This window comes from Oncorhynchus mykiss, chromosome 7 (assembly GCF_057628025.1).
Source record: "Oncorhynchus mykiss isolate SJ-2025 chromosome 7, ASM5762802v1, whole genome shotgun sequence".
In the NCBI taxonomy this organism is placed as follows: Eukaryota; Metazoa; Chordata; class Actinopteri; order Salmoniformes; family Salmonidae; genus Oncorhynchus; species Oncorhynchus mykiss.
This window is the reverse complement of record NC_143028.1, coordinates 61,490,389-61,514,075: the sequence shown is the minus strand read 5'-3', so window position 1 is coordinate 61,514,075 and position 23,687 is coordinate 61,490,389. Positions and strand designations below refer to the sequence as shown.

The 23,687-nt window shown below is 41.6% G+C and overlaps 1 protein-coding gene and 1 pseudogene across 8 annotated transcripts; one reads left to right on the top strand and one right to left on the bottom strand.

The window, feature by feature from the left end:
• Positions 1-141: 141 nt before the first annotated feature.
• LOC110528306 (peptidyl-prolyl cis-trans isomerase-like 1) lies at positions 142-14,004 on the bottom strand. 7 transcript variants are annotated; one of them, XM_090241639.1, is made up of 5 exons: positions 13,736-13,987; positions 1,163-1,317; positions 955-1,023; positions 729-851; positions 142-438 (listed from the first exon to the last, which is right to left on the bottom strand). In XM_090241639.1, the coding sequence occupies exons 2-5, from the start codon at positions 1,314-1,316 to the stop codon at positions 416-418; spliced, it is 369 nt and encodes a 122-aa protein (XP_090097765.1). In that variant the 5' UTR covers position 1,317; positions 13,736-13,987; the 3' UTR covers positions 142-415. The 7 variants fall into 7 exon arrangements, with proteins under 7 accessions (XP_090097765.1, XP_036839793.1, XP_090097766.1 ...); XM_036983898.2 differs by lacking the exon at positions 13,736-13,987 and adding an exon at positions 1,518-1,741; XM_090241640.1 differs by lacking the exon at positions 13,736-13,987 and adding an exon at positions 1,508-1,698.
• A 3,391-nt stretch (positions 14,005-17,395) lies between these two features.
• LOC110528305 (alpha-enolase-like) lies at positions 17,396-23,581 on the top strand (annotated as a pseudogene). The gene is made up of 10 exons (XR_016497373.1): positions 17,396-17,533; positions 19,571-19,666; positions 19,783-19,878; positions 20,432-20,490; positions 20,684-20,753; positions 20,919-21,052; positions 21,222-21,464; positions 21,677-21,855; positions 22,131-22,299; positions 22,611-23,581. The product of XR_016497373.1 is annotated as an alpha-enolase-like (transcript).
• Positions 23,582-23,687: the final 106 nt, after the last annotated feature.

The following is a 23,687-nucleotide window of genomic DNA, read 5'->3' as shown; positions in this document are numbered from 1 at the left end:
AGTTCTGTGCAATGAACAAAAAGTTGTTTTCAGTAGGTATCACTACTTACGGTGACCCCGCTAGCAGCCAAGCTAACTGGCTACAGCATTTCAACTGGAGCAATAGTAGAGAGATAAATAACATCTACACAAAGCACAATATCGTAAAAATTCATGAAACATTTAATTTGTTTTTTGGTCTTAATTTAAGGTTAGGCATAAGGTTAGCAGTATGGTTAGGTTAGGTTTAAAATCACGTTCTAAGGTGAGAAATTGGCAGGGTTTATGACTTCCTGGCACCTGCTAAGGGTAGGTGTTAGGTGAACTTGATTAACCCTCAAACTATAGGGAGATTACCAAACATTATAACCAAAACATGAAAAAGACCAACATTACTGTATGTTCTGTTGTTTGTCTCCCTCCAGTGGTAGTCTGTTCAAGGTTCAGGTTGAGATTTATCTGCAATCATTAGATAAACATCAGGCATATTCTCAAGTGTGTCATTTCTACCACGTCACTCAATCATTTTAGTGATAATGACCACAATGGTTAGGCTACATTATTGATTTGAGAACAACAAAATTAATCAAAGGCATAAATCATGACAAAATGACTGTACAAGAAAGTAGTTGCTGGTTGTATGAATGAGTCTCAGTTGGGTACAGTTGTCCTGAGGATTTTTATGTCATCGGCAGGTCGGTCTTGTGAGTTCGTTTCAACCATGCCGACGCGGTTGACAACTGATATACCTTGGCACACCCTCCCAAAGATACTGTGCTTCCCATCCAACCACTGAGTAGGCCCTAGGGTAAGGAAGAACTGGCTTCCGTTGGTGTCTGGTCCTGCATTGGCCATTGCTAAGATCCCTGCACCTAGGGAGGGAGATGGCGCCATAAGAAAGCAGTAGAGAGCAACATAAAAAATATGTTTTGTTACTATGACATGTTTTCTCCTGTTTATAAATTGTATAGTTACCTGTGAATTTCAAGTCAGGGTTTAGTTCATCTTCAAACTGTTTGCCAAATATGGAGGCACCACCCCGACCTATAAGCAAAATAACATTTCTATCTGAACATTTCAAAACGTTGTGTCCTGCTGAACACCCCCCTGGTAGTGGAACAATATTTAACAAAACATTCTAAAGAATTTCCCAACCATCTGTATTTGTGTTTATCTGTCTCACCTGTTCCTGTGGGGTCTCCTCCCTGCACCATGAAGTCCTTGATAATTCGATGAAACTTGGTGTTGTTGTAGTAACCTCTCCTGGCCAACTCAGCAAAGTTTTTGCACGTTTTGGGAGCATGTCTCCAGTATAGTTCCACTACAATTGTACCCATTCTGGAACATAAGCGAGGACACGAAATTAGGCTAAGAGCATTCCTTTTCCATGGGATATTAAATTAACCAATGGACAGCAATACATAGCATTTGGTATTGGTCAAACATAATTGAATAGCAAGCATTTGAATAACTCCTAGCTAGCTGCTCATTCATTCAAAACAATAGCTAACGTTAGCTAGTTAGCTACCGGTGCTTACGTTGTCTCCAGGCTCACTGTGGGTGGCTGCCAGGTATCTGGTGGTATTCCCGACATGATGACTAAACAAATGTATAAATAAATGTACTGAATCTGCAAAGTAGCCAAATATTGTGCGATGTATCAATGAAAACTGTATTGCGGCTACTGTGGTAGAAACCAGAAGTAACCTCCTCATGTGCAGGAAATTGCAAACGTTCTTCTTCATATTTGTCTTCTTCTTCTGTGGGTTTTATGGAGGACTACATTCAAAAAGGTGTATTGCCGCCACCAACTGGACGGTTTGAAACCAAAATAAAATAAATTAATTAATTAATTAATACGTAATATTGAAACTAACTTAATACTTAATACACCCTAATAAAAAATAGTACATTGCCAAAAAACTTCTTCCTTCTTTTAAAAAAAAATATGTTTGTTTGTGAATTTTACCCCCTTTTTCTCCCCAATTTCGTAGTATCCAATTATTAGTAGTTACTATCTTGTCTCATCGCTACAACTCCCGTACGGGCTTGGGAGAGATGAAGGTCGAAAGTCATGCATCCTCCGAAACACAACCCAACCAAGCCGCACTGCTTCTTAACACAGCGAGCATCCAATCCGGAAGTCAGCCGCACCAATGTGTCGGAGGAAACACTGTGCACCTGGCGACCTTGGTTGGCGTGCACTGCGCCTGGCCCGCCACAGGAGTTGCTGGGCATGCCAGACAAGGATATCCCTACCGGCCAAACCCTCCCTAACCCGGACGACGCTAGGCCAATTGTGCGTCACCCCACGGACCTCCCAGTCGCAGCCGGCTGCGAACCCAGAGTCTCTGGTGGCACAGCTAGTACTGCAATGAACAAGTTCTCATTTACAACTGAGACCTGGCCAAGATTAAGCAAAGCAGTTCTCCATATCTCCCTTCTCAGGCTCTAGGATCTAAGTGGGAGGGACTTGTGCTAATATTGCATGTAATATTGCATGTAATCTTTCGGCCCCAGGAACCGCTCCGCCGCAATCACTATGATATCCCCTCCACCTTACCTGCCACCCTAGACCAACTTCAATTTGCATACCGCCCCAATAGGTCCACAGACGATGCAATCGCCATCACACTGCACACTTTCCTATCCCATCTGGACAAGAGGAATACCTATGTAAGAATGCTGTTCATTGACCACAGCTCAGCATTTAACACCATAGTATCCTCCAAGCTCATCATTAAGCTTAAGCCCCTGGGTCTCGACCCCACCCTGTGCAATTGGATCCTGGACTTCCTGACGGGCTGCCAAACCAGGTGGTGAAGGTAGGAAACAACATCTCCACCTCACTGATCCTCAACACTGGGGCCCCACAAGGGTGCATGCTCAGCGTTCTCCTGTACTCCCTGTTCACCCATGACTGCGTGGCCATGCATGTCTCCAACTCAAACATCAAGTTAGCAGACGACACAACAGTAGTGGGCTTGATTACCAACAACGATGAGACAGCCTACAGGGAGGAGGTGAGGGCACCCGGAGTGTGGTGTCAGGAAAACAACCTATCACTCAACGTCAAGAAAAAAGGAGATGATCGTGAACTTCAGGAAACAGCAGAGGGAGCACCCCCCTATCCACATCGGTGGACAGCAGTGGAGAAGGTGGAAAGTTTTAAGTTCCTGGGTGTACACATCACAGACAAACTGAAATGGTCCGCACACACAGACAGTGTGGTGAAAAAAGCGCAACAGCGCCTTTTCAACCTCAGGAGGCTGAAGAAATTTGGCTTGTCACCTAAAACCCTGACAAACTTTTACAGGCTTTATCACAGCCTGGTACGGAAAACGCACCGTCCATTACCGCCAGAGGGTGGTAATGGGGGGTAATCACCGGGGGCAAACTACCTGCCCTCCAGGACACCTACAGCACCCGATGTCACAGGAAGGCCAAAATAATCAAGGACAACAACCAGCCGAGCCACTTCCTGTTCACCCCGCTACCATCCAGAACGCGAGGTCAGAACAGGTGCATCAAAGCTGAGACCCAGAGAGAGAAAAACAGCTTCTATCTCAAGGTCATCAGACTGTTTAACAGCCATCACTAGCACAGAGAGGCTGCTGCCTATATACAGACTTGAAATCACTACCCACTTTAATAAATGTATCACTAGTCACTTTATTAATGTTTACATATCTTGCATTACTCATCTCATATGTACAGTGAGGGAAAAAAGTATTTGCTGATTTTGTACGTTTGCCCACTGACAAAGAAATGATCCGTCTATAATTTTAATGGTAGGTTTATTTGAACAGTGAGAGACAGAATAACAACAAAAAAATCCAGAAAAACGCATGTCAAAAATGTTATAAATTGATTTGTATTTTAATGAGGGAAATAAGTATTTGACCCCTTCTCAATCAGAAAGATTTCTGAGATTAGGAGCACACTCTTAAAGGGAGTGCTCCTAATCTCAGTTTGTTACCTATATAAAAGACACCTGTCCACAGAAGCAATCAATCAGATTCCAAACTCTCGACCATGGCCAAGACCAAAGAGCTCTCCAAGGATGTCAGGGACAAGATTGTAGACCTACACAAGGCTGGAATGGGCTACAAGACCATCGCCAAGCAGCTTGCTGAGAAGGTGACAACAGTTGGTGCGATTATTCGCAAATGGTAGAAACACAAAAGAACTGTCAATCTCCCTCGGCCTGGGGCTCCATGCAAGATCTCACAAGATCTGCAGTTAATACAGGTAATGAGTGAAGAACAGGAGGGCTTCTTAAAGAAGAACTAACAGGTCTGTGAGAGCCGGAATTCTTACTGGTTGGTAGGTGATCAAATACTTATGTCATGCAATAAAATGCTAATTAATTACTTAAAAATCATACAATGTTATTTTCTGGATTTTTGTTTTAGACTACGTCTCTCAAAGTTGAAGTGTACCTATGATACAAATTGCAGACCTCTACATGCTTTGTAAGTAGGGAAACCTGCAAAATCGGCAGTGTATCAAATACTTGTTCCCCCCACTGTACATGCCCGTCTGAAGTTTGCCAATGAACATCTGAATGATTCAGAGGACAACTGGGTGAAAGTGTTGTGGTCAGATGAGACCAACATGGAGCTCTTTGGCATCAACTCAACTTGTTGTGTTTGAAGGAGGAGGAATGCTGCCTATGACCCCAAGAACACCGTCCCCACCGTCAAACATGGAGGTGGAAACAGTATGCTTTGGGGGTGTTTTTCTGCTAAGGGGACAGGACAACTTCACCGCATCAAAGAAACGATGGACGGGGCCATGTACCGTCAAATCTTGGGTGAGAACCTCCTTCCCTCAGCCAGGGCATTGAAAATGGGTCGTGGATGGGTATTCCAGCATTACAATGACCCAAAACACATGGCCAAGGCAACAAAGAAGTGGCTCAAGAAGAAGCACATTAAGGTCCTGGAGAGGCCTAGCCAGTCTCCAGACCTTAATCCCATAGAAAATCTGTGGAGGGAGCTGAAGGTTCGAGTTGCCAAGCGTCAGCCTCGAAACCTTAATGACTTGGAGACGATCTGCAAAGAGGAGTGGGACAAAATGCCTCCTGAGATGTGTGCAAACCTCGTGGCCAACTACAAGAAACGTCTGACCTCTGTGATTGCCAACAAGGGTTTTGCCACCAAGTACTAAGTTATGTTTTGCAGAGGGGTCAAATACTTATTTCACTCATTAAAATGCAAATCAATTTATAAAATGTTTAACATGTGTTTTTTTTCTGGATTTTTGTTGTTGTTATTCTGTCTCTCACTGTTCAAATAAACCTATCATTCAAATTATAGACTGATCATTTCTTTGACAGTGGGCAAACGTACAAAATCAGCAGGGGATCAAATACTTTTTTTCCTCACTGTATATACTGTTTTTTATACCATCTATTGCATCTTGCCTATGCCGCTCAGTCATCGCTCATCCATATATTTATATGTATATATTATTATTCCATCACTTTATTTAGATTTGTGTGTATTAGATAGTTGTTGTGGAATTGTTATATTACTGTTAGATATTACTGCACTGTCATAACTAGAAGCACAAGCATTTCGCTACACTCACAATAACATCTGCTGACCATGTGTATGTGACCAATAAAATTGATTTGATATTATTTGATATCTCCCTGGACCTTTTTTGGGGGGCCTGAGTTCAGAATGGAACTTTACCGCCGCCTACTGCACAAAAAGTAGAATTCAACTAGATACAAAAACTGATTTCCTGTTTTTTATATACACTCATTGGCCAATTTATTTGGTACCCCACCCCATTCACAAACATATTTTGGTCCTACAGAGAGTGAGTCACGTGGCCGTGGCTTGCTATATAAAGCAGGCATACAGGCATCAAGGCATTCCGTTACTGTTCGATTGAACATTATAATGGGCAAAATGGCATGCCAGGCATGGCCGGCCTCCTGGGCTTTTCACTCACGACAGTGTCTAGGGTTTACCGAGAATGATGCGACAAACAAAAAACATCCAGTCAGCGCCAGTCCTGTCAGCGAAAACAGCTCGTTGATGAGAGAGGTCGAGAAAAAAATGGCAAGAATCATGCAAGGCCACAAACAGGCAAATAACGGTTCAGAACAACAGTGATCTACAGAGCAGCATCTCAGAACGCACAACTCGTCGGTCCTTGTCATGGATGGGCTCTTGCACTCCTATCAGCTAAAAACAAGAACAAGCGATTCCAGTGGGCATGCGATCACCAACACTGGACAATTGAGGAGAGGAATACTATTGCATGGTCTGACAAATCCTGGGTTCTGTTGCGTCATGCTGGTGGCAGTGGCAGGATTTGGCATAAGCAGCATGAGTCCATGGCCCCATCCTGCCTGGAGTCACAGGCACACGGTACAGGCTGGTGGCGGTGATGTAATGGTGTGGGGAATGTTTTCCTGGCACATGTTAGGTCCCTTGATACCAATTGAGACACGTTTGAATGCCAAAGCGTATCTGAACATTGTTGCTGACCAGGGGGGTCCAACCCGGTACTAGATGAGTGTACCTAATAAACTGTCCACCAAGTGTATATTTCCACAGGTTGGAATAATACTGTGAAATTGTGAAAATTATGATAATGCCCTTTTAGTGTAAGAGCTATTAGAAAAGATCACCTGCAATTGTTGCCTGTTTTGGTGGGGAGGGAGTTTTGGCCTCCCGGTGACATCACCAGGGTTTAAATTAGTCAATAAATCAATAAGAAAGAGAGTTCCAAATCTCTGTGCCAATAACAGCTAGTTCTCAGTTTTCCCCTCACCACTCCCAGATAGTCCAAGCAAAATTCTTGCTTGAGTAATTGCTCTTTGCTAAGGAGCAATGTTTGTTTATTTTTTACAATTTTAATTGAAAACAATCACATCAAGGTACTTAATTGTTAGCCAGAAATTATTTGATATAGAGACTTTTAAAAACAGCTGCAATTGACCTTTAAAGTGAGTAGTGATTGAATTTATCGATTTCACTGTAAGAAATATGTTTGCATGTTAATATAGTGATTTTGAATTTGAATAGTTGTGCAAAACTACACTGTATGCAGTTTATAATGATTCATATGATAATGAAAAACACACAAAAATACTGCGTTGAAGACCTTTAACATAATCAACAAAACACTGTAAGACAAATAACTATTCAAGGCATCCCTAGTCAAAAAATCTTACACAATTAGTGATTTTTCCAAATAAAATCCTATAAGATTTTCACAACACTATAGGATGTTGTGTCAGCTCTATCAGAATCCTACTGGAATCCTATTGGATCCTATAGGATTTCGATACGTCTTTTCTTAATTGAACCCATTATATTAAAGTTTGTTGTCATTTGTTCCAGTACAATACAACACCATTAATTACAATATTTGATTTAATTGGAAACAACAGGTTTTATTCACCACCACAATAAGGGCTGGATTCAAGGCTACACATTCATTTGGAGTTTGACAACCAGTACAGTACACATTTTTCAACAAAACACTCACTTGAGTTATTTGATTGGATTCTTATTCATGCAACTTATTGTCTTTTGAATTAGAAGACATTACAATATTATATACAATACTAAATACAATTTTACAATAACACAAGATTTTGGGGGATTTTCCCCTTAGAATGTACAGCATATTTACATTGCATATATGCAAAAAAAAGTAGAATGAAAATACATTTCCGTTTGTTCCGTTTACCCTCTTTCTGTTGGGATAGGGAGAGGAAAATAAAAACCTAAAGATAATGACACCAGCCCAACTCCTTCCATTCAGGATTGTACCTACCCCTCTCAACCCCCCCTCCCTCCCTCCCTCCCTCCCTCCCTCCCTCCCTCCCTCCCTCCCTCCCTCCCTCCCTCCCTCCCTCCCTCCCTCCCTCCCTCCCTCCCTCCCTCCCTACCAGGATTGTAACTCCTCCCCTGCCTCTTTCCCCCCCAGAGCTGTCACCCCTACCCTCCCTCCATCCTTAGAAGGTGCTCCCTCCCCATTTTCCCTATCTCGACATTGCCGGCAGTTCCCCACTATAGGGTCGGCATCTCAAGTGGAAAAGGAGGCAGTTCAATATTGGTTGCTTATGATGTTATTATAGTTGACGTGTCCACTGTTCACGGGTACTCCATGTGTTAAGCAGCCAAGTTAACTATAGCGTATAGTGTTTCATCCGATAGGATTCCAATACAAGGATCTAATTAGAGGCCAATATGAAAATCCTGTCAGATTTTGGAACCAGTCCTTTTGGACTCTATTGAATAGGATTTTATATACAATAATCTAATGGAAAAATCTTATCAGTGTGCTGGAGTCTGGTGTAGCGGTCTAAGCTCCCAAATCCGGACCACATATGCCTCCTCCTAGACGGGGATTCGAGCCCTGGCTCGGCCGACTGTCTGTGCCCTTAACCACTTTACCCTTCTCTATATCTGTCTCCATATCTGTACTTACATCTGTCCTGGAAAAAAACAACTATAAAATAACAAGTTACCCTAGTCAATAATAGAAGCCAAAAGAAAATCCTATCAGATTTTGGAACCAGTCCTATTGGACTCCTGTAGGATTCTGTCCTAGGTACTCGGTACTATCCCATGGGATAAAATCCTATCCTATAGGATAGCTTCCAAAATCTTATTGAATTTTCTTTGGGATTCTAATTGGATATTTTTTTGGGGGGGAACCTATAGGATGTTTTTGACTAGGGATATTGCATACAATGACATAATTCAACACAATTTTTATTTGACCTGCAATTAAACCTTACATGCCAGTTATGGAAAAAGCCATTGAGGGAAAAAGACATCACATGACCAGATACCAGTTGATTTGTACAGATTGTCCAAGAAACTGACAGAAGAAGAGCGATGAGATACCTTGTAATGGACGGCATTACCAGACAGTATTAGACAGAGTAGCTAGATCTAAACTTGTCTGGTAAGACAACAATTATAAGGTCTAGGTAGGAGCATCAGAGGAAAGTAGCCAGGGTGTTTGTAGCTACAGCAGCTTGTTGACAGACAAGCTGTGAAGAAAGAAGACAGAAATAAGTTGGAGAATTGGAATAGTTAATAGCAACACAAGTTTGGAGGTAATAGTAATTTCTACAATTATAGTAAGACATTCATAACTGGAGCAGATTCTTTGTCATAAGGCAATATTACACAATCTTTAAATTATTTGATCTTTAATGGGACATGCAAATAAATGATGACATTACAATTTCAGAGTTCAGAATGAGTACACAAAGCTGTGATTAAATTATTGTGTGTTGTTAAACCAGAACTCAGAAGAACAACCCTTGACAAACACCTCCATCACTTAATGCTTTTGTGTCCGCTTTCCACTCATTTGTACAGCCAACCTCTTGTTACAGAACACACAGTTTGAGAACTCTGTTTCTTTGTATACCTTTGTTTTACCTTGACAATCATAATGGTGTTGAATAGGGCAATAGGTTGAGAGTTATAACTGGTTGAGAGTAATGAAAAAAACAACTTCAACGATAGTGAATCAACCTCTCATTTTAGTTTAAATGCAATTATCAGATTCAGCTAATGCCACCGGATTTCACTGGAGAAGAGAAGAGAGAGAGAAATAAAGAGAAAGTGAGAGCAGGAGAGCCATAGAGGTAGTTGTGTTTATTTTTCTCACACAGATCTCAGGTGTCAGCTGCACAATATGCCACGCAGGTACAGTAGGGCCGCTGGACCAATCACGAGCCAACAAAGGCCCAGATTCAGCTCTGACTGGGGGAGGGGAAGAGGAAGTGGCTCTTACTGCAACAGTCATTTCACTGGTATTCTTTAACTACTGGGTGGGGTGGAAAATCTACACAAAGGGCAGGAGGCAGGGAGGAACTACTTTTCACAAATGGGGGGTTAGGCGGAAGGTGCTCACCACAGACGACGTTTAGGACTTTTACCTCATCCTCTTTTCCTATGGGACTATCTCTGTCAGCCTTTAAAGTCTGGTGTCACCTGTTCTGGATGCTTCCTTCAGCCAGTTGTTCCATCATCGTCTTATTCACATATGTAGTCCTTTAAAAAAGACTACCCTACTACAGTCTCCATCTTTCCATGTTCTGAACTTTGAACTGGAGTTCACGTGACTTAGAGTCTACACCTGAGCAATGGCAATGCCAACAGACACAGAGGGTCTCTCTCTAAAACATAGAGTTGACTGAAAACAATTTCCAAACAGTAAAAAACTATTTGACTGTGAACACGTCCTGCTTCAGGTATGCGACAGTGCCATTGCACCTATATGTTGTTGAGATGGTGTGGTTGTTTGAGGGACTTTCAGGGGACATCATTACCAGACAGTGTTAGAACACCTGTGTACAGCCCAGCACTGTCAGGTAAGACGTGCTTTGGAAGCCAAAGAAAGGGAAGGTCACCAAAAGCACATAACTAACTATATCAAACCTCAGAGCATATCTACGTCTACACAACCCTTAGAATACTATTCAAACCTATCAGCAACTCATAAGATATTACTACCCAGGATCAAGGGCTAAGAAAATACAGTGCTACGTGGGATTGTGTTTCTGTGTTATGTGTTTTTGTCTATGATGCCTGCAGAGGGTCATCATCATCATTACCAGGCAGTATTAGAGGGAGTTATAACATCCAAAACTACCTCGTAAGATGGAGATGGCCATCCAAATATCAATATTTCATTTACAAGAGCAGCACAGATGCGGACAGTGTAAATAGAGGAGGCTACCATACAGGTGGATCCAGAAAAGCACTGCTGTGTTTATCAAACCCTGTCGGATTTCTTTGATGTTTTTATTCTATAATTTTGCAACCACATCAGTAGGCTAAGTCATTGTTAATAATTATCCAAACACATCACAACTAGGCTTTTTTATGATCCAAGAACATAACCTATAATTTAAGAGGCTGTGGTTTTACAAAGATTCCTTGAAGTTATACACCTGCGCTGTTAGCTAAAACAAAGTATGGTAGGCCACTGGGCCCTCGCAAAGTCAGGCCGCAGCTGTAACAAAACGCTACTGTATTACGCAGGTAATGTAGTATTCTAGAGTACCACAATGGCAGGAATTTCAGAAGATGATTACTCCCATGTCTCGACTAATATGCCTCAAGATCACCTTATCATTGCCACATTGGCAAACTGCCACCAACATTGAATGCCCTCAATGACACTTCTCGGAAAACATTATACGTTACATAACATCCTATGTACAAACTGTATGCACTGTGCACAATTCACACTGTTCCTGCACCATTGTAGCATTTCAAAATTGGTCTTGTGTTATTTCACCAAATACATATTGTCTGATTACATTAGCCCTTTTATGTAAAGTATCCACATTACTTTCAGTAGTAGAGATTTGATTTAATTCATTGTAGTCTACAAGTAAAATCCTGTTTGAATTCTTTCTTCATGTTCAAAATACATAGCCTCCATTGTTGTCAGAACAATCTTAAATAAAAGGTTTTTCTCTGAAACAAGCAAATCAAACATTACTTGATGCAAATGTCATGGGATTAGTGGGTTGCGAGAGCGGGAAAGGTTGTATGGCGGTGGGCGAAGGTAAAAAATGTGGGACAAAAGAGGGAGGGGGAGTATGTAGGAGGGTAAAAAGGGAGGGGACTGAGAAGGAAATCAAACAGCAACACCTGTAATCTTACCATTGTGAATAGAGCAGTAAAGGAAGAATGTAAAAAGAAAAAAGTGAGGAGTTGTAGAGGGAGAAAAGAGAGGGGAAATATCTCAAATTTCCCCCTGGAGCCCGAGAGAGAGCCACATCCAGTCTCTCTCTGGTCATTCAAGACCCCATGAAAGGCAAAACCCACAGACATGCCCTGCTCCCTCCTAGTCTTCAGCCAGGCAGCATTTCAGTAGACAGAACAGCACTAGAGGCCCTCCAAGGGAGAAAAGGAGAGAGGGAGACAAAAGAGAGAAATTAACTTTTAGGGGGCTGAAAGAACAGTTAAATAAGGAAGCAATTGATATACAAGAAATCTATATATTTGGCATCTATCTGATAATAATCTGATGCTCATCCCTAGTCTAGTCCCTAATCCATTTTTGGGGCTAAGGAAAATGTGACATTTTATTCTCCTTTTATGAAACATGATGTTTTCAATACTCCGGAGTAAACCTTTACAATAGATTTTACATGACCTTTTAACAATAAAGACCTGTTTTCTTGAATAATCTAATTAAACTCTAAATTGTAGTTATAGTATATTGATACATTTCAAGTGACACAAATATAGTAATGACTTTACATCATATCCAGTTGTATGCATAGATGCAAAAATCGACTTTGCTTTAAAGGCAAACGGGTAATTCAGCATCTGCATGGTCACCGCCTACCCTGAGCGCTTTGCATGCGTGAACAAACAGAAATTAAACAAAGGACTCAACCGGTTGCTTAGTCATTCAGACAAAATGGCTGCATGGTCTTAACCACACAAAACCAATCCATGCAATCCACTACCTGACCTCTCACCTTTGAAGGCCATTAAACTTGTATACACTTTCAACACATATATTTGAGGCTAGGCACATTGCCACATCTCAAAATGTATATTATTCTCGCAGGAAGACATTCTAAAAAGCCCTAGCAACAATGACCTCTTGAGAAAATGACATTATCACCACCTGTAGATGACTGGTGTTAGTTGTGTATACAGTAGCATCAGCTACAGTTTTAATGCATGTTCCCATTGTATCTTCCACATTCCCAACCATGATATGCTTATATTTACATTCCCAATCCATTGTTGCTTATATTTAAGTACGTAACTGCTGGCCTATGCAAGTAATGGAATAGCACAAACAAGGCAAGACTGCAACTGTTCTTTATAAACCAACAATTATCAAACCAGAGATCAGGGTTGAGCAGCGAATTCTTACTTTAGTTTAGGCCAATAACTACGCAACTTAATGTACGTCTATTGACTTACAGAACTTGCACGAGGAGGGGGAAAACTCTTATTTAGTCTCATCTCTAATCATACCAGTTAAAAACAAGTAAGAACAAGCCTGACTAGACCCTTTTGAAGTTATTATTAGAGAAGACAAGCATGCCAGTTACATCTATTATACTGAAAAGAAGAGGCCCTTTCACTCTCCACCTTTTCCCCCCTTTAAATCTGGAGCCTAACAATTGTCTGTGTAGAATACAAAATAATTGAATAGAGAAACTGTCTCCTTACAGCATATCAACAACAACATAAAGTCAATTCATCCATGAGACCAGCATACTTTGCTTATCCTGCACATAGTAGAATTTAGAAACTTTTGACAAGACTCTTTCTGTTTAGACCTATGTGCCCTAACTGGTTTGTCTAGTCAAAGGATAGATTTTTTCCTGTTTTGTACCACCATTCTCCTCTGTTTAGAGCACACGCTCCGGAGAGAGGCTTTCCTCAGTGATGACAGGTGTCTCTTATCTGTTGCCATCTCAGTCAAACACCCTTCAAATCTTGACTTATTTTTCATTTGAAAAATCATATTACAGATAAATACTGAAGTAAAACAGGAAAATATCAGCATACTGCCATTAAAATAATATTCTGTGATAGTGATTTTATAAAGTATTTCAAAAAGTCCCTTGTGTAAAAACCGGGTTATAGTAATTAAGAAAACTCAGTACAAAGATAGTACTGTTTAAAAACTTTGGTTTTATAATTACAAGTTACCCTATCCTTCCTTGTAGCAGTCAGAGAGCCAGAAGCCATAACAAGAGATACTATTGTGTTACCGGGTCTTGTTGCTAGAGAGGCTTTTCTTCCTCTTCCATCTTTCCTCCTCTTGCTGAAGGACGAATGATTTCTTGCATGCCTGGGTCAGATTCAAAAGGCAGAGAGGCCTCCGAGATTCAGGAGATCAGTTAATCAGTAGATGTCAAAGGAAGGCAGAAAGGCAGACACCAGATGTAGAGGTGATGTCCATTGTTGAGGGACTCCGGAGTGGTGGTGATGTTACCTGAGCAAGCTCTTAATGTGAAGAGTCTGAGTTTGTAAAGGTTTTGGTTTACATGTACACCTACCAGCCCTACCCCAATGTCTCTCTGTGGTGTAACCAATCACCTTGCACCAAGCACCTAGCAGGTGCGTGCATCTCCTTTGCTGTGATTCGTCGGTCCAGCCTACCGAGAGTTCACTAGGGTATGTGTGTTCGTGCATGTATGACATCAGCTTTGCAGTCGAGAACCACGCCCTACCCCGGCAGGGCTTCTCTTCCTCGTCTGAAACACACCTTTCCCCCCTGACCTGAGCTTGTGTTAAAGAGTAAAATGAATGAACAAAGTGCATTGATATACAAAATAACATAATAATGTAACTCCTAATGGAGTGTAACACAGTAAAAGGTATAAGTAATAGTAAAAGCTTGAGGTAAAAGTACATTCTTGGTCAGTCTACTATACATGCATCTCTCTAAACTATATATATTCTCAAAAGCAGTAACTGTACATATTCTCTAAGGCTGTACTAACATACAGTACCTCACTCAACTGATCAAGGGCTTGATGATTAGTTGATTTGTTAAACTCAGGTGTGCTGAACTAGTACTGGGCTGAAACAAAAGCCTGCACCCCAGGTAAATACTGCAGGTGAAACTGACAAATGCCCATGAAGTCATAGACATGGTGGTCCTGAAATGACCGCCAGGCCAGCTTTACTTTTAAGTACAAACCTTTAACCCCAGCTGGAAGTTTATGGGGCGTTCTTGAATTATGATGGCATCTGGGCATGGCATTTTGGGGAAAACAATGATTTACGTTTTCCAGTTTTTATGTAATTTAAATGTATTTGGGTACATCTTCCCATTCTAAATCAACTAATAATTTAGGACATACTAAAAGGGTGTTATTAGAGAATCATTTAGTTTAAAATAGATTCCTCCCCCGATAACATTTTGCCACTTGAAATTATGCTCAAGGTCGTTGTATATCTTTGTAATCAAGGCTGTAACACCAATGACATAAAACTGAGGGACACACATTATACTAGTATGCATTTTTTGGTTTTATTAAATAGTTGTGTTTACTGTCTAGCATTCAAAATAATAGATAGATATCTCTAAATCACCAAAAAATGTCACTACACCTCTACCAGAGGAGGCTGGTGAGATGAGCTATAGGAGGACAGGCTTATTGTAATGGAACGGTACCGAACACATCAAACACATGGAAAAAACGCATTTGACTTGGTTCCATTGATTCCATTCAAGCCTTAAAATGAGCCTGTCCTCCTATAGTTCCTCTAACCAGCCTCCTCTGACATCTGCACATCACCAATGAGACAAGCCAATTTGCTAGCACCCAGGAGTTTAGACAATACATACAAATATATGTTCTGTAGCATAAAGGACTTACATATGTTTTCTTATTAAACAACAGTTCAATGAAACAGAACATGTATTATTTGTCATGTTTTTGTCAATTTAAAGTGTTTTTACAGGGTGCCAAAGTCAAGGGATAGCATTTACCAACGCAATTCAAGATCAGTTGATCACGTTCTATGACACACAGCTAATCTCACCTCACCTAAAACCATGAATATGCAATACAGAACCAGCCACTAAAACTAGTAACTAATATCAGAGTACATTTTTGGGGGATAAACTATTCAATCAATATACTGTATATTCAAATATTTAATTAGATCTAATATTGAACTCCAGTCCATTGTATAATAGCGGACAAAGACTGTGAAATCTTCCAATTGGTGTGAGTGGGCATGGGGTAATCCTCAGAGGACACATGCACCTCAGCAACAAGGCTGTGCTCTGACTTGCATTCTTAGGTAATTGGGCCCCAAGTGTTTGTGCACCAGGTGGGGCAGTACAGGGGGTTCAAATGACTAGAACCCCATGGGACCAGGTGAATCTGGGAAGCAAAGCAGCAACCAAACAAGCCAATTAACTGGCTGATTCAACTTCCTGCTCTGGACATCTGCCTTGCATTGATTGCACAGTGGTTAAACCACAAACTACTTGTCAAACATTGTCAATCCTGTAACCTCACTCAGATATTCAGGTACCTATTCATACACAATAGGCTACATAAAGAACAAGACCCAGAGGCAGATGTCATGTTCCAGCTACAGGTGGAGTAGGGGTTGTGGGAATGATGCAGCTACTGGTACACAGACAGACAGAAGGGGTAAGGGGGAACAGACAGACCCTGTGGGGATGGTGAGCTCAGCTCAGGGAATCCTGTTACGATGGCGTTACCATGGGTACCAAGGCACACAAACACACCGCCCTGAAGGTACTGTACGTTTATCCCTGATGTGATGTGGTTTCATCATACAAATACAAAGTATTTCAGTCCATTTACATTTGACCAACAACACATTTTGTCTTTGATAAACAATAAGATATTGCATAAAAGTGGATGTAGTAAAAAGCCATGTTGACTCGCAAGACCATATACGACTTCCTGGTGCTGTTCAGCTCATAAAAGTCACAGATTACAGTATAGAGTAAACAAAATGCTGTGCCTGCCAGCTGTAAGATATTGGGCCACAGGCAGGGAGCCTGCGTGAAAAATGTATATTCACACGTACAGTATACACTCACACAGCAACCAGAGTTAACGATGTATTGAGCAACATACAGTAGGCCTGCATACCACCAGGGGTTACACATAGAGATCACAGGAGGCTGGTGGGAGGAGATATAGGAGGACAGGCTTATTGTAATGGCTGGAATGGAATTAATGGAACGGTAACACATCAAACATGTGTAAACTCCGTTCCGTTAATTCCATTCCAGCCATTAAAATGAGCCCATCCTCCTATAGCTCCTCCCACAGCCTCCTCTGATAGAGGGCCTAGTACTAATTTTATGGGATTACATTGGGGAGGAAAAACAAATCTCATTAGGCTTCTAGAGTTGGGTGGGGAATAGTAGCTTTCTTTCCTCCATTTTCTTTCAATATTGTTTCTATTTCTTAAAGATTGTTTGCCTATACATTTCATATTATAGTAGAAGATTTTCTCTAGAATGGAGAGAGGAAGATTGAGGGCATGAGAGTAAAAGCACAAAGGTTACAAATTGTCAGAAAAAAGAAAGGGGGAGATGTGGGTTTCAAGAAGATGGAGTGAGTAAGAGGGTTTGGGGGAACAGGGAGATTAGCAGATGTTGTTGTCCTGTGGGAGAATTGGAATACTGGCAATCTGAATTTGTGTTCCATTTAATGTAGGCAAAGGCTCAAAGTATACTGGGGTATAGGCCAAATAACTGTCTGTACTGAAGATGACATGTTATGTCAGCCCAGATACAGTATCTATTTACTAATTTCATTTTATTTATGATTTACTCTCAGTGCATCAAAAGCACAAACCCATGACATGTAGGCCCTACTCCTAAACTATAGAGGGCGGGGTGGAGAGCTCTGGTTGATGATTCCAGAGAAGAATAAGAGCAAAACACAGAAAAAGACAGAGTGGAAGTATTTTTCTCCACCTCCCAGAACTTAACGCACAACTTGCCGGCATTACTCAGGAAAGACTGCCCTTCCTCTCACCTTGACTTCTAGTTTAATTCAAAGGTAAGTGACTAACCACATGTATCTGTTATGTAAGAAAATGACCATTGTTATGACAAAATTAAAGCATGTGGACGTCTGCTCGTTGAACATCTCATTCCAAAATCGTGGGCATTAATATTGAGTTGGTCTTTTGGAACATTGTTGCAGGGATTTGCTTCCACTCAGTCACGAGCAATAGTGAGGACAGACGCTTATGTTGGGCGATTAGGCCTGGCTAGCAGTTGGTGTTCCAATTCATCTCGAGGGGGTTGAGGTCAGGGCTCTGTGCAGGCCAGTCAAGTTCTTACACCTATCTCAACATAGCATTTCTGTATGGACCTTGCTTTGTGCACTGGGGCATTATCATGCTGAAAAAGATGTTTCCACAAAGTTGGAAGCACCGAATCGTCTAGAAAGTGATTGGATGCTGTACCTTTAAGATTTCCCTTCACTAGAACTGAGGCGCCTGAACCATGAAATAGCCCCAGACCATTATTCCTCCACCACCAAACTTTAGTTGGTACTATACATTTGGGCAGGTACCGTTCTCCCGACATCCGCCAAACCAAGATTCATCTGTTGGACTGCCAGTTGGTGAAGCGTGATTCATCACTCCAGGGAACGCGTTTCCACTGCTCCAGAGTCCAATGGCGGCGAGCTTTACACCACTCCAGCCAATGCTTGGCATTGCGCATGGTGATCTTAGCGTTGTGTGCGGCTGCTTGGCCATGGAACCCCATTTCATGAAGCTCCCGAACTGGTTTTGTTCTGATGTTGCTTCCAGAGGCAGTTTGGAACTTGGTAGTGAGTGTTGCAACAGAGGACAGATTTTCACTTGCTACGCACTTCAACACTCAGCTGTCCCATTCTGTGAGCTTGTGTGGCCTACCACTTTGTGTCTGAGCTGTTGTTGCTCCTATAAGTTTCCACTTCACAATAACAGTACCTACAGTTGACCCGGGAAGAAATTTTACAACCTGACTTGTTGGAAAGGTGGCATTGTATGACGGTGTCACGTTAAGTCACTGAGCTCTTCAGTAAGGCCATTCCACTGCCAATGTTTGTCTATGGCTGTGTGGTCTAATTTATACACCTATCAGAAATGGGTGTGGTTGCAATAGCCGGATCCACTTATTTTTAGAGGTGTCCACATACTTTTGTTAATGTATAACTAACCCTTGTTTTGTAACTCCGCTAGCTAGTCTAGCCACTCCTGTTTCATCCGTGCAAAGTTTGAAAGTTACTACAACATTTCAATTCAAGTTTGACTAGAATTCTAAAGTTAGCTAACCACTTTGGAGACCCAACATTTAGTCAATATACTTGATACAAGAGACAGTAAATTACTAGTTTGCATTCTCAACCCACGTACAGGACTATTTGCACCAAGTTAAAGGGATGTTCCATTGACAGGATTACTAGGGGATCTCATGTCAATTGCATGACTTGAAATCCCTGTAGGTATCTTTTGAGAAAATGTATCCAATGTCAACGCCAAGAATAGAGGACCTACAACATTCAGAATTATACATATTGGGTTTTGGCTGTCAATATGTCGTCTGACATTCAGTAGTCCTTCTAGCCTTGACAGATGCCTTACTACTGCTTCGGTCTAGTACAGTGCAATGTAATTAATGAGATGGACAGTAGCTAATAACCTACTGCTAGCACCACTAAGCTCGCAACCAGAAAGGACACTTTTAGGAAAAGGACTCTTCATAAAGTGAAAGTCATTTTTAACCACCACTGACTGAAATAGCAGTAGGTTCTACTGGACCTAGTAGATTTGTATTCAGCAGTCAACAAAGGGCCTCTGATATAGCAAGGCCATTTGGGGTGGTGTTCATGCCTTCATTGGCTTGACTTAAGGTTAGATGGTATGTGAAAAACATTGATACCTCAAATGACTGATGCATTGTGAAATAAACATGCTGATTCACATTTTAAGGCTCTAGAGGTTGCACAATGGACATTGAAGTATCATGTTTATAGGACTGATCATGCGCTGCAAGTTCTGGTTAGCAGTCTTAAATATATTTAGACTTTTCTCCTCCAAAGGTCGAGCACCAATGTCCATCCTGAAGATTCATGCCCGGGAGATCTTTGATTCTCGTGGCAACCCTACTGTGGAGGTGGACCTCTACACTGACAAAGGTAAATGTTGCTATTGGCCTAACCCTGTGTTCCTCAGTTTGGGAACCACTGCTATAGTTGATTGTCCAACTTTTCATGACAAACACTATTTTATATCTGTCACTCTTGTCTCCCAGGTCTGTTCAGAGCAGCTGTACCCAGTGGCGCTTCCACTGGTATCTATGAAGCCCTGGAGCTCAGGGACAATGACAAGTCATGCTACCTTGGGAAAGGTGTGGGGTTAATATACTATAACTGCATAATATGATTATAATGGAATCTGTTTTCTATGAATGCATCCTTGTGTGTGTGTGAAGTTAATCCTTTGTCACAGTAATGGTTGCTTGATTCACCAATCTAAAAACCTGACTGGTGCTCTGACTGAGGTACATTTGTTTTAGTGTCAGAAAAAGCATACTGGGTTGTAGCTTGGATTGCTACTTTCTAAATCCCCCAATTGTCAATGCTTCTTACATTTCAGCTCCACTGCATGCGTTGCTTTTCCATCAGCGTAACACAACTGTGATGTTCTACCTGCTACAGAGCACATTATTTCAATTCACAATATGGAATGAATGTGCTCGTCAGCCATCAAGAATTGAATCTCTGCCGTTCTTGCGGTTGGACGCTGCCATTGGATGTTACACAACGTGAGCACAACGCGTGCAGTAGAGCAGCTTTCATTAATTTCACCGGAAGCAATCGCTCTGGCTGATTGCAATGCCGATGCCAGATGGCTGCAGAGTGGCAAGGCTGTTAGTCTGTAATGTTTCATTGTCCTTTCAGGTGTCTCACAAGCCGTGGACCACATTAACTCTGCACTTGCACCTGCAATCGTTGGTCAGGTACAGTAGAAATAATACTTCTTGAAAGTTGATGTACAATGACATGGAATGTTACCTTTGCTCGTGTTGCTGTTTCTCTACCTGGTAAAGATAAACAGGTCTAGTGCCCACTCTGCCACATACTCGTAGTTAATGCAGCCCTTGTTCCTCAGTTTAAATGCTATGTGCTTAACTTGTTTGTTATTCATCTCAGGATGTGTCTGTGGTTGAGCAGGAGAAAATTGCTCAGATCATGCTTGACATGGATGGCACAGAGAACAAGTGTAAGTTTCAGATTAAAATGCGGAGGACATGTTTTACCTAGTTAAATGCATTGATTGTAAGTCACACTGAATGAGTTCTGTCGGCTAAATAACTCAATATTTGCCCCATATGAGGTTATTTTTTATCAATTTCACTTGCATTTATTCTTATTTTTTGCACATCAGCCAAGTTTGGAGCCAACGCCATCCTGGGTATTTCCCTGGTGGTGTCTAAGGCTGGCGCAGCAGAGAAAGGTGTCCCCTTGTACCGTCACATTGCTGATCTTGCTGGGAACCCCGAGGTCATCCTGCCTGTGCCGGTGAGTACAGGGTGTGAAAGTCAGTACTGTAAGAGTAAAATACTGTTGCTCAAAACACGCTCACACACGCCTTGTCTTACAGCTTGTCGTGTAGTTAATTTTCTACATCCATATCTCAAAATATATTTTAATGAAATCAAATAAAAATCTTGGATTTCGTATTTCCCAGGCCTTTAACGTGATCAATGGTGGGTCTCACGCGGGTAACAAGCTGGCCATGCAGGAGTTCATGATCCTACCGGTGGGTGCCAGCACCTTCAAGGAGGCCATGTGTATCGGGGCTGAGATCTACCACAACCTGAAGAACGTCATAAAGAATAAGTACGGCCAGGACGCCACCAATGTGGCAGATGAGGGTGGCTTCGCTCCCAACATCCTGGAGAACAAGGAAGGTATCAGATGTGATCATAGAGTATTTTGATCACATAAAGTATATATTTTTTTATTTTCAGCACAAAGTATATTTTGGTACTTTTTTGGATGCAGCTTTTTCTATGGGAAACTCACCACCTCAGCCACTAACTTGTAGTACCCACATGATCACAAGGTGTTGCCAATGTATAACACATTATTCTAACAAATGAACACCCGTTTAATTTTCCACAGCTCTAGAGCTGATCAGAGGCCTTCAGCAAAGCAGGATACACAGAAGAGGTGGTGATTGGCATGGGTGTGGCTGCCTCTGAGTTCTACAGGGATGGTAAATATGACTTGAACTTCAAGTCTCCTGATGACCCAGAGTGTTACATCACTCCCGATGAGCTGGCTGACTCTCTACAAGAGCTTCTGCAAGGATTACCCAGGTGTCTTGTCCTTGTTTAACTTTCGAGGATTTCAAAAGTATTTAATGTTTTCTCTGGCTGGATCAGCTTTGTATTTTATCACAAATTCAGTGAATCAGTTTACACTACAATGGAGTTGGGCAAAGTTAAATATTATATTATTTATATTATATTAAATATTATGGTTGGCAAATGAAATGACGCACAATGTCCTATTCTATGGTTTAGTCTACTCTAATGTACAGGACCATGACTTTCCTCTCGGTGATCACTGCTCTATGTCCCCTCTGTGACAGTGGTGTCTATTGAGGACCCCTTTGACCAGGACGACTGGGAGGCGTGGTCCAACTTCACTGGCAACACGGAGATCCAGGTGGTGGGTGATGACCTTACAGTGACCAAGGCCTGCAACTGCCTGCTGCTTAAAGTCAACCAGATCGGCCCTGTGACGGAGTCTCTGGCTGCGTAAGTTTCACACACTATCTATACTCCATAGTGACTTCAAGAGGAGTCAGTTTTTTTTCCCTGCCTTTTTATTATTATTTTTTTTGGGGGGGGGCAGACCTGAGAAAATACCTGAGATTTAGGAGTTTGTAATTATACTATACATTGATGAGCATTAAATTGATAATTTCATGACTGTCTACAAACCGTTATGTCATGTGAGTCAAGGCAAACAACCTGCCAGTTGTAAGTCTAATGTGAGCCTTGCATGATGCAATTTTCCAACAGTGTGAACTTCGAACCACGTCATGAGTCCTCTTTCCCCTGTCCAGGTGCAAGTTGGCCCGGTCCAGTGGTTGGGGAGTGATGGTCAGCCATCGCTCTGGGGAGACTGAGGACACCTTCATTGCTGCTCTGGTGGTGGGCCTGTGCACTGGACAGATGGGGCTGCCCAAAGGAATCATTGTTATGATTGATTTTAAATGATATTTGTTACTGTACATTATTGCTATGTAATTAATGATTAAGACTGGGGCTCCTTGCCGCTCTGAGCGTCTGGCCAAGTACAACCAGATTCTCAGGTGCGGGTTCATGACCTTTGATTAGGCTGTAATGTTGTGATGCTTGTCATTTTTATTCTGCTGGATTTATTTTCTTGTTGATCATGTTTTTTACCCATGTAATCCTGCATGGCATAACCATTGGGGAAATGTTTAATTTTAGTTGACCATTATACAGAATCACCTTTATTTGCCAAATAATTTGCATGTACTAGAACTTGATTAAGTGAAATGTTGCTGCTATAACTAGAATAGACAAACAATCACATACAGTATGGACACTGAAGATAAACTGCAGACTAAGCTATACACTTCATAACTGTTTTGAATATTGCTTTGGTGCTAAACTGTATTTTCAGGTTTCCTCTCAGAACTGAAGAGGAATTGGGAGACAAGGCTGTCTTTGCTGGGAAGAACTTCAGGAACCCGCTGGCTTAACTGAGTGCAATGGGCGCATACTCATTGGCATATAGGCACACACTTGCACATAACAGTTTAGCAAACATTCCAATGATTACTTGCAAATGCTGACGAAGCTTACGGAACAAACTGAGTTACACACGTCAAGGCAGCTAGAAAGGCACATATGAAGTTACACTCCATGACCATAGGTTTTGGTTACATGCATACATTACCCACATTTTGGTTAGTGTGAGTTGCTATTCTTACTATTTAAATATAGAGCAAGATAACCAATGGTTTGGGAAAGTATAAAGGTAGTTGAATAAACGAATTCGTTTGGAACTGAACCATTTCCCTGTGGTCATTACTTTTTTGCAAGATGTGTACATTTTTTGATTGTCAAGCATATATGTATTATAAGGGTGACCGGTGTGACTATTCTGCCAT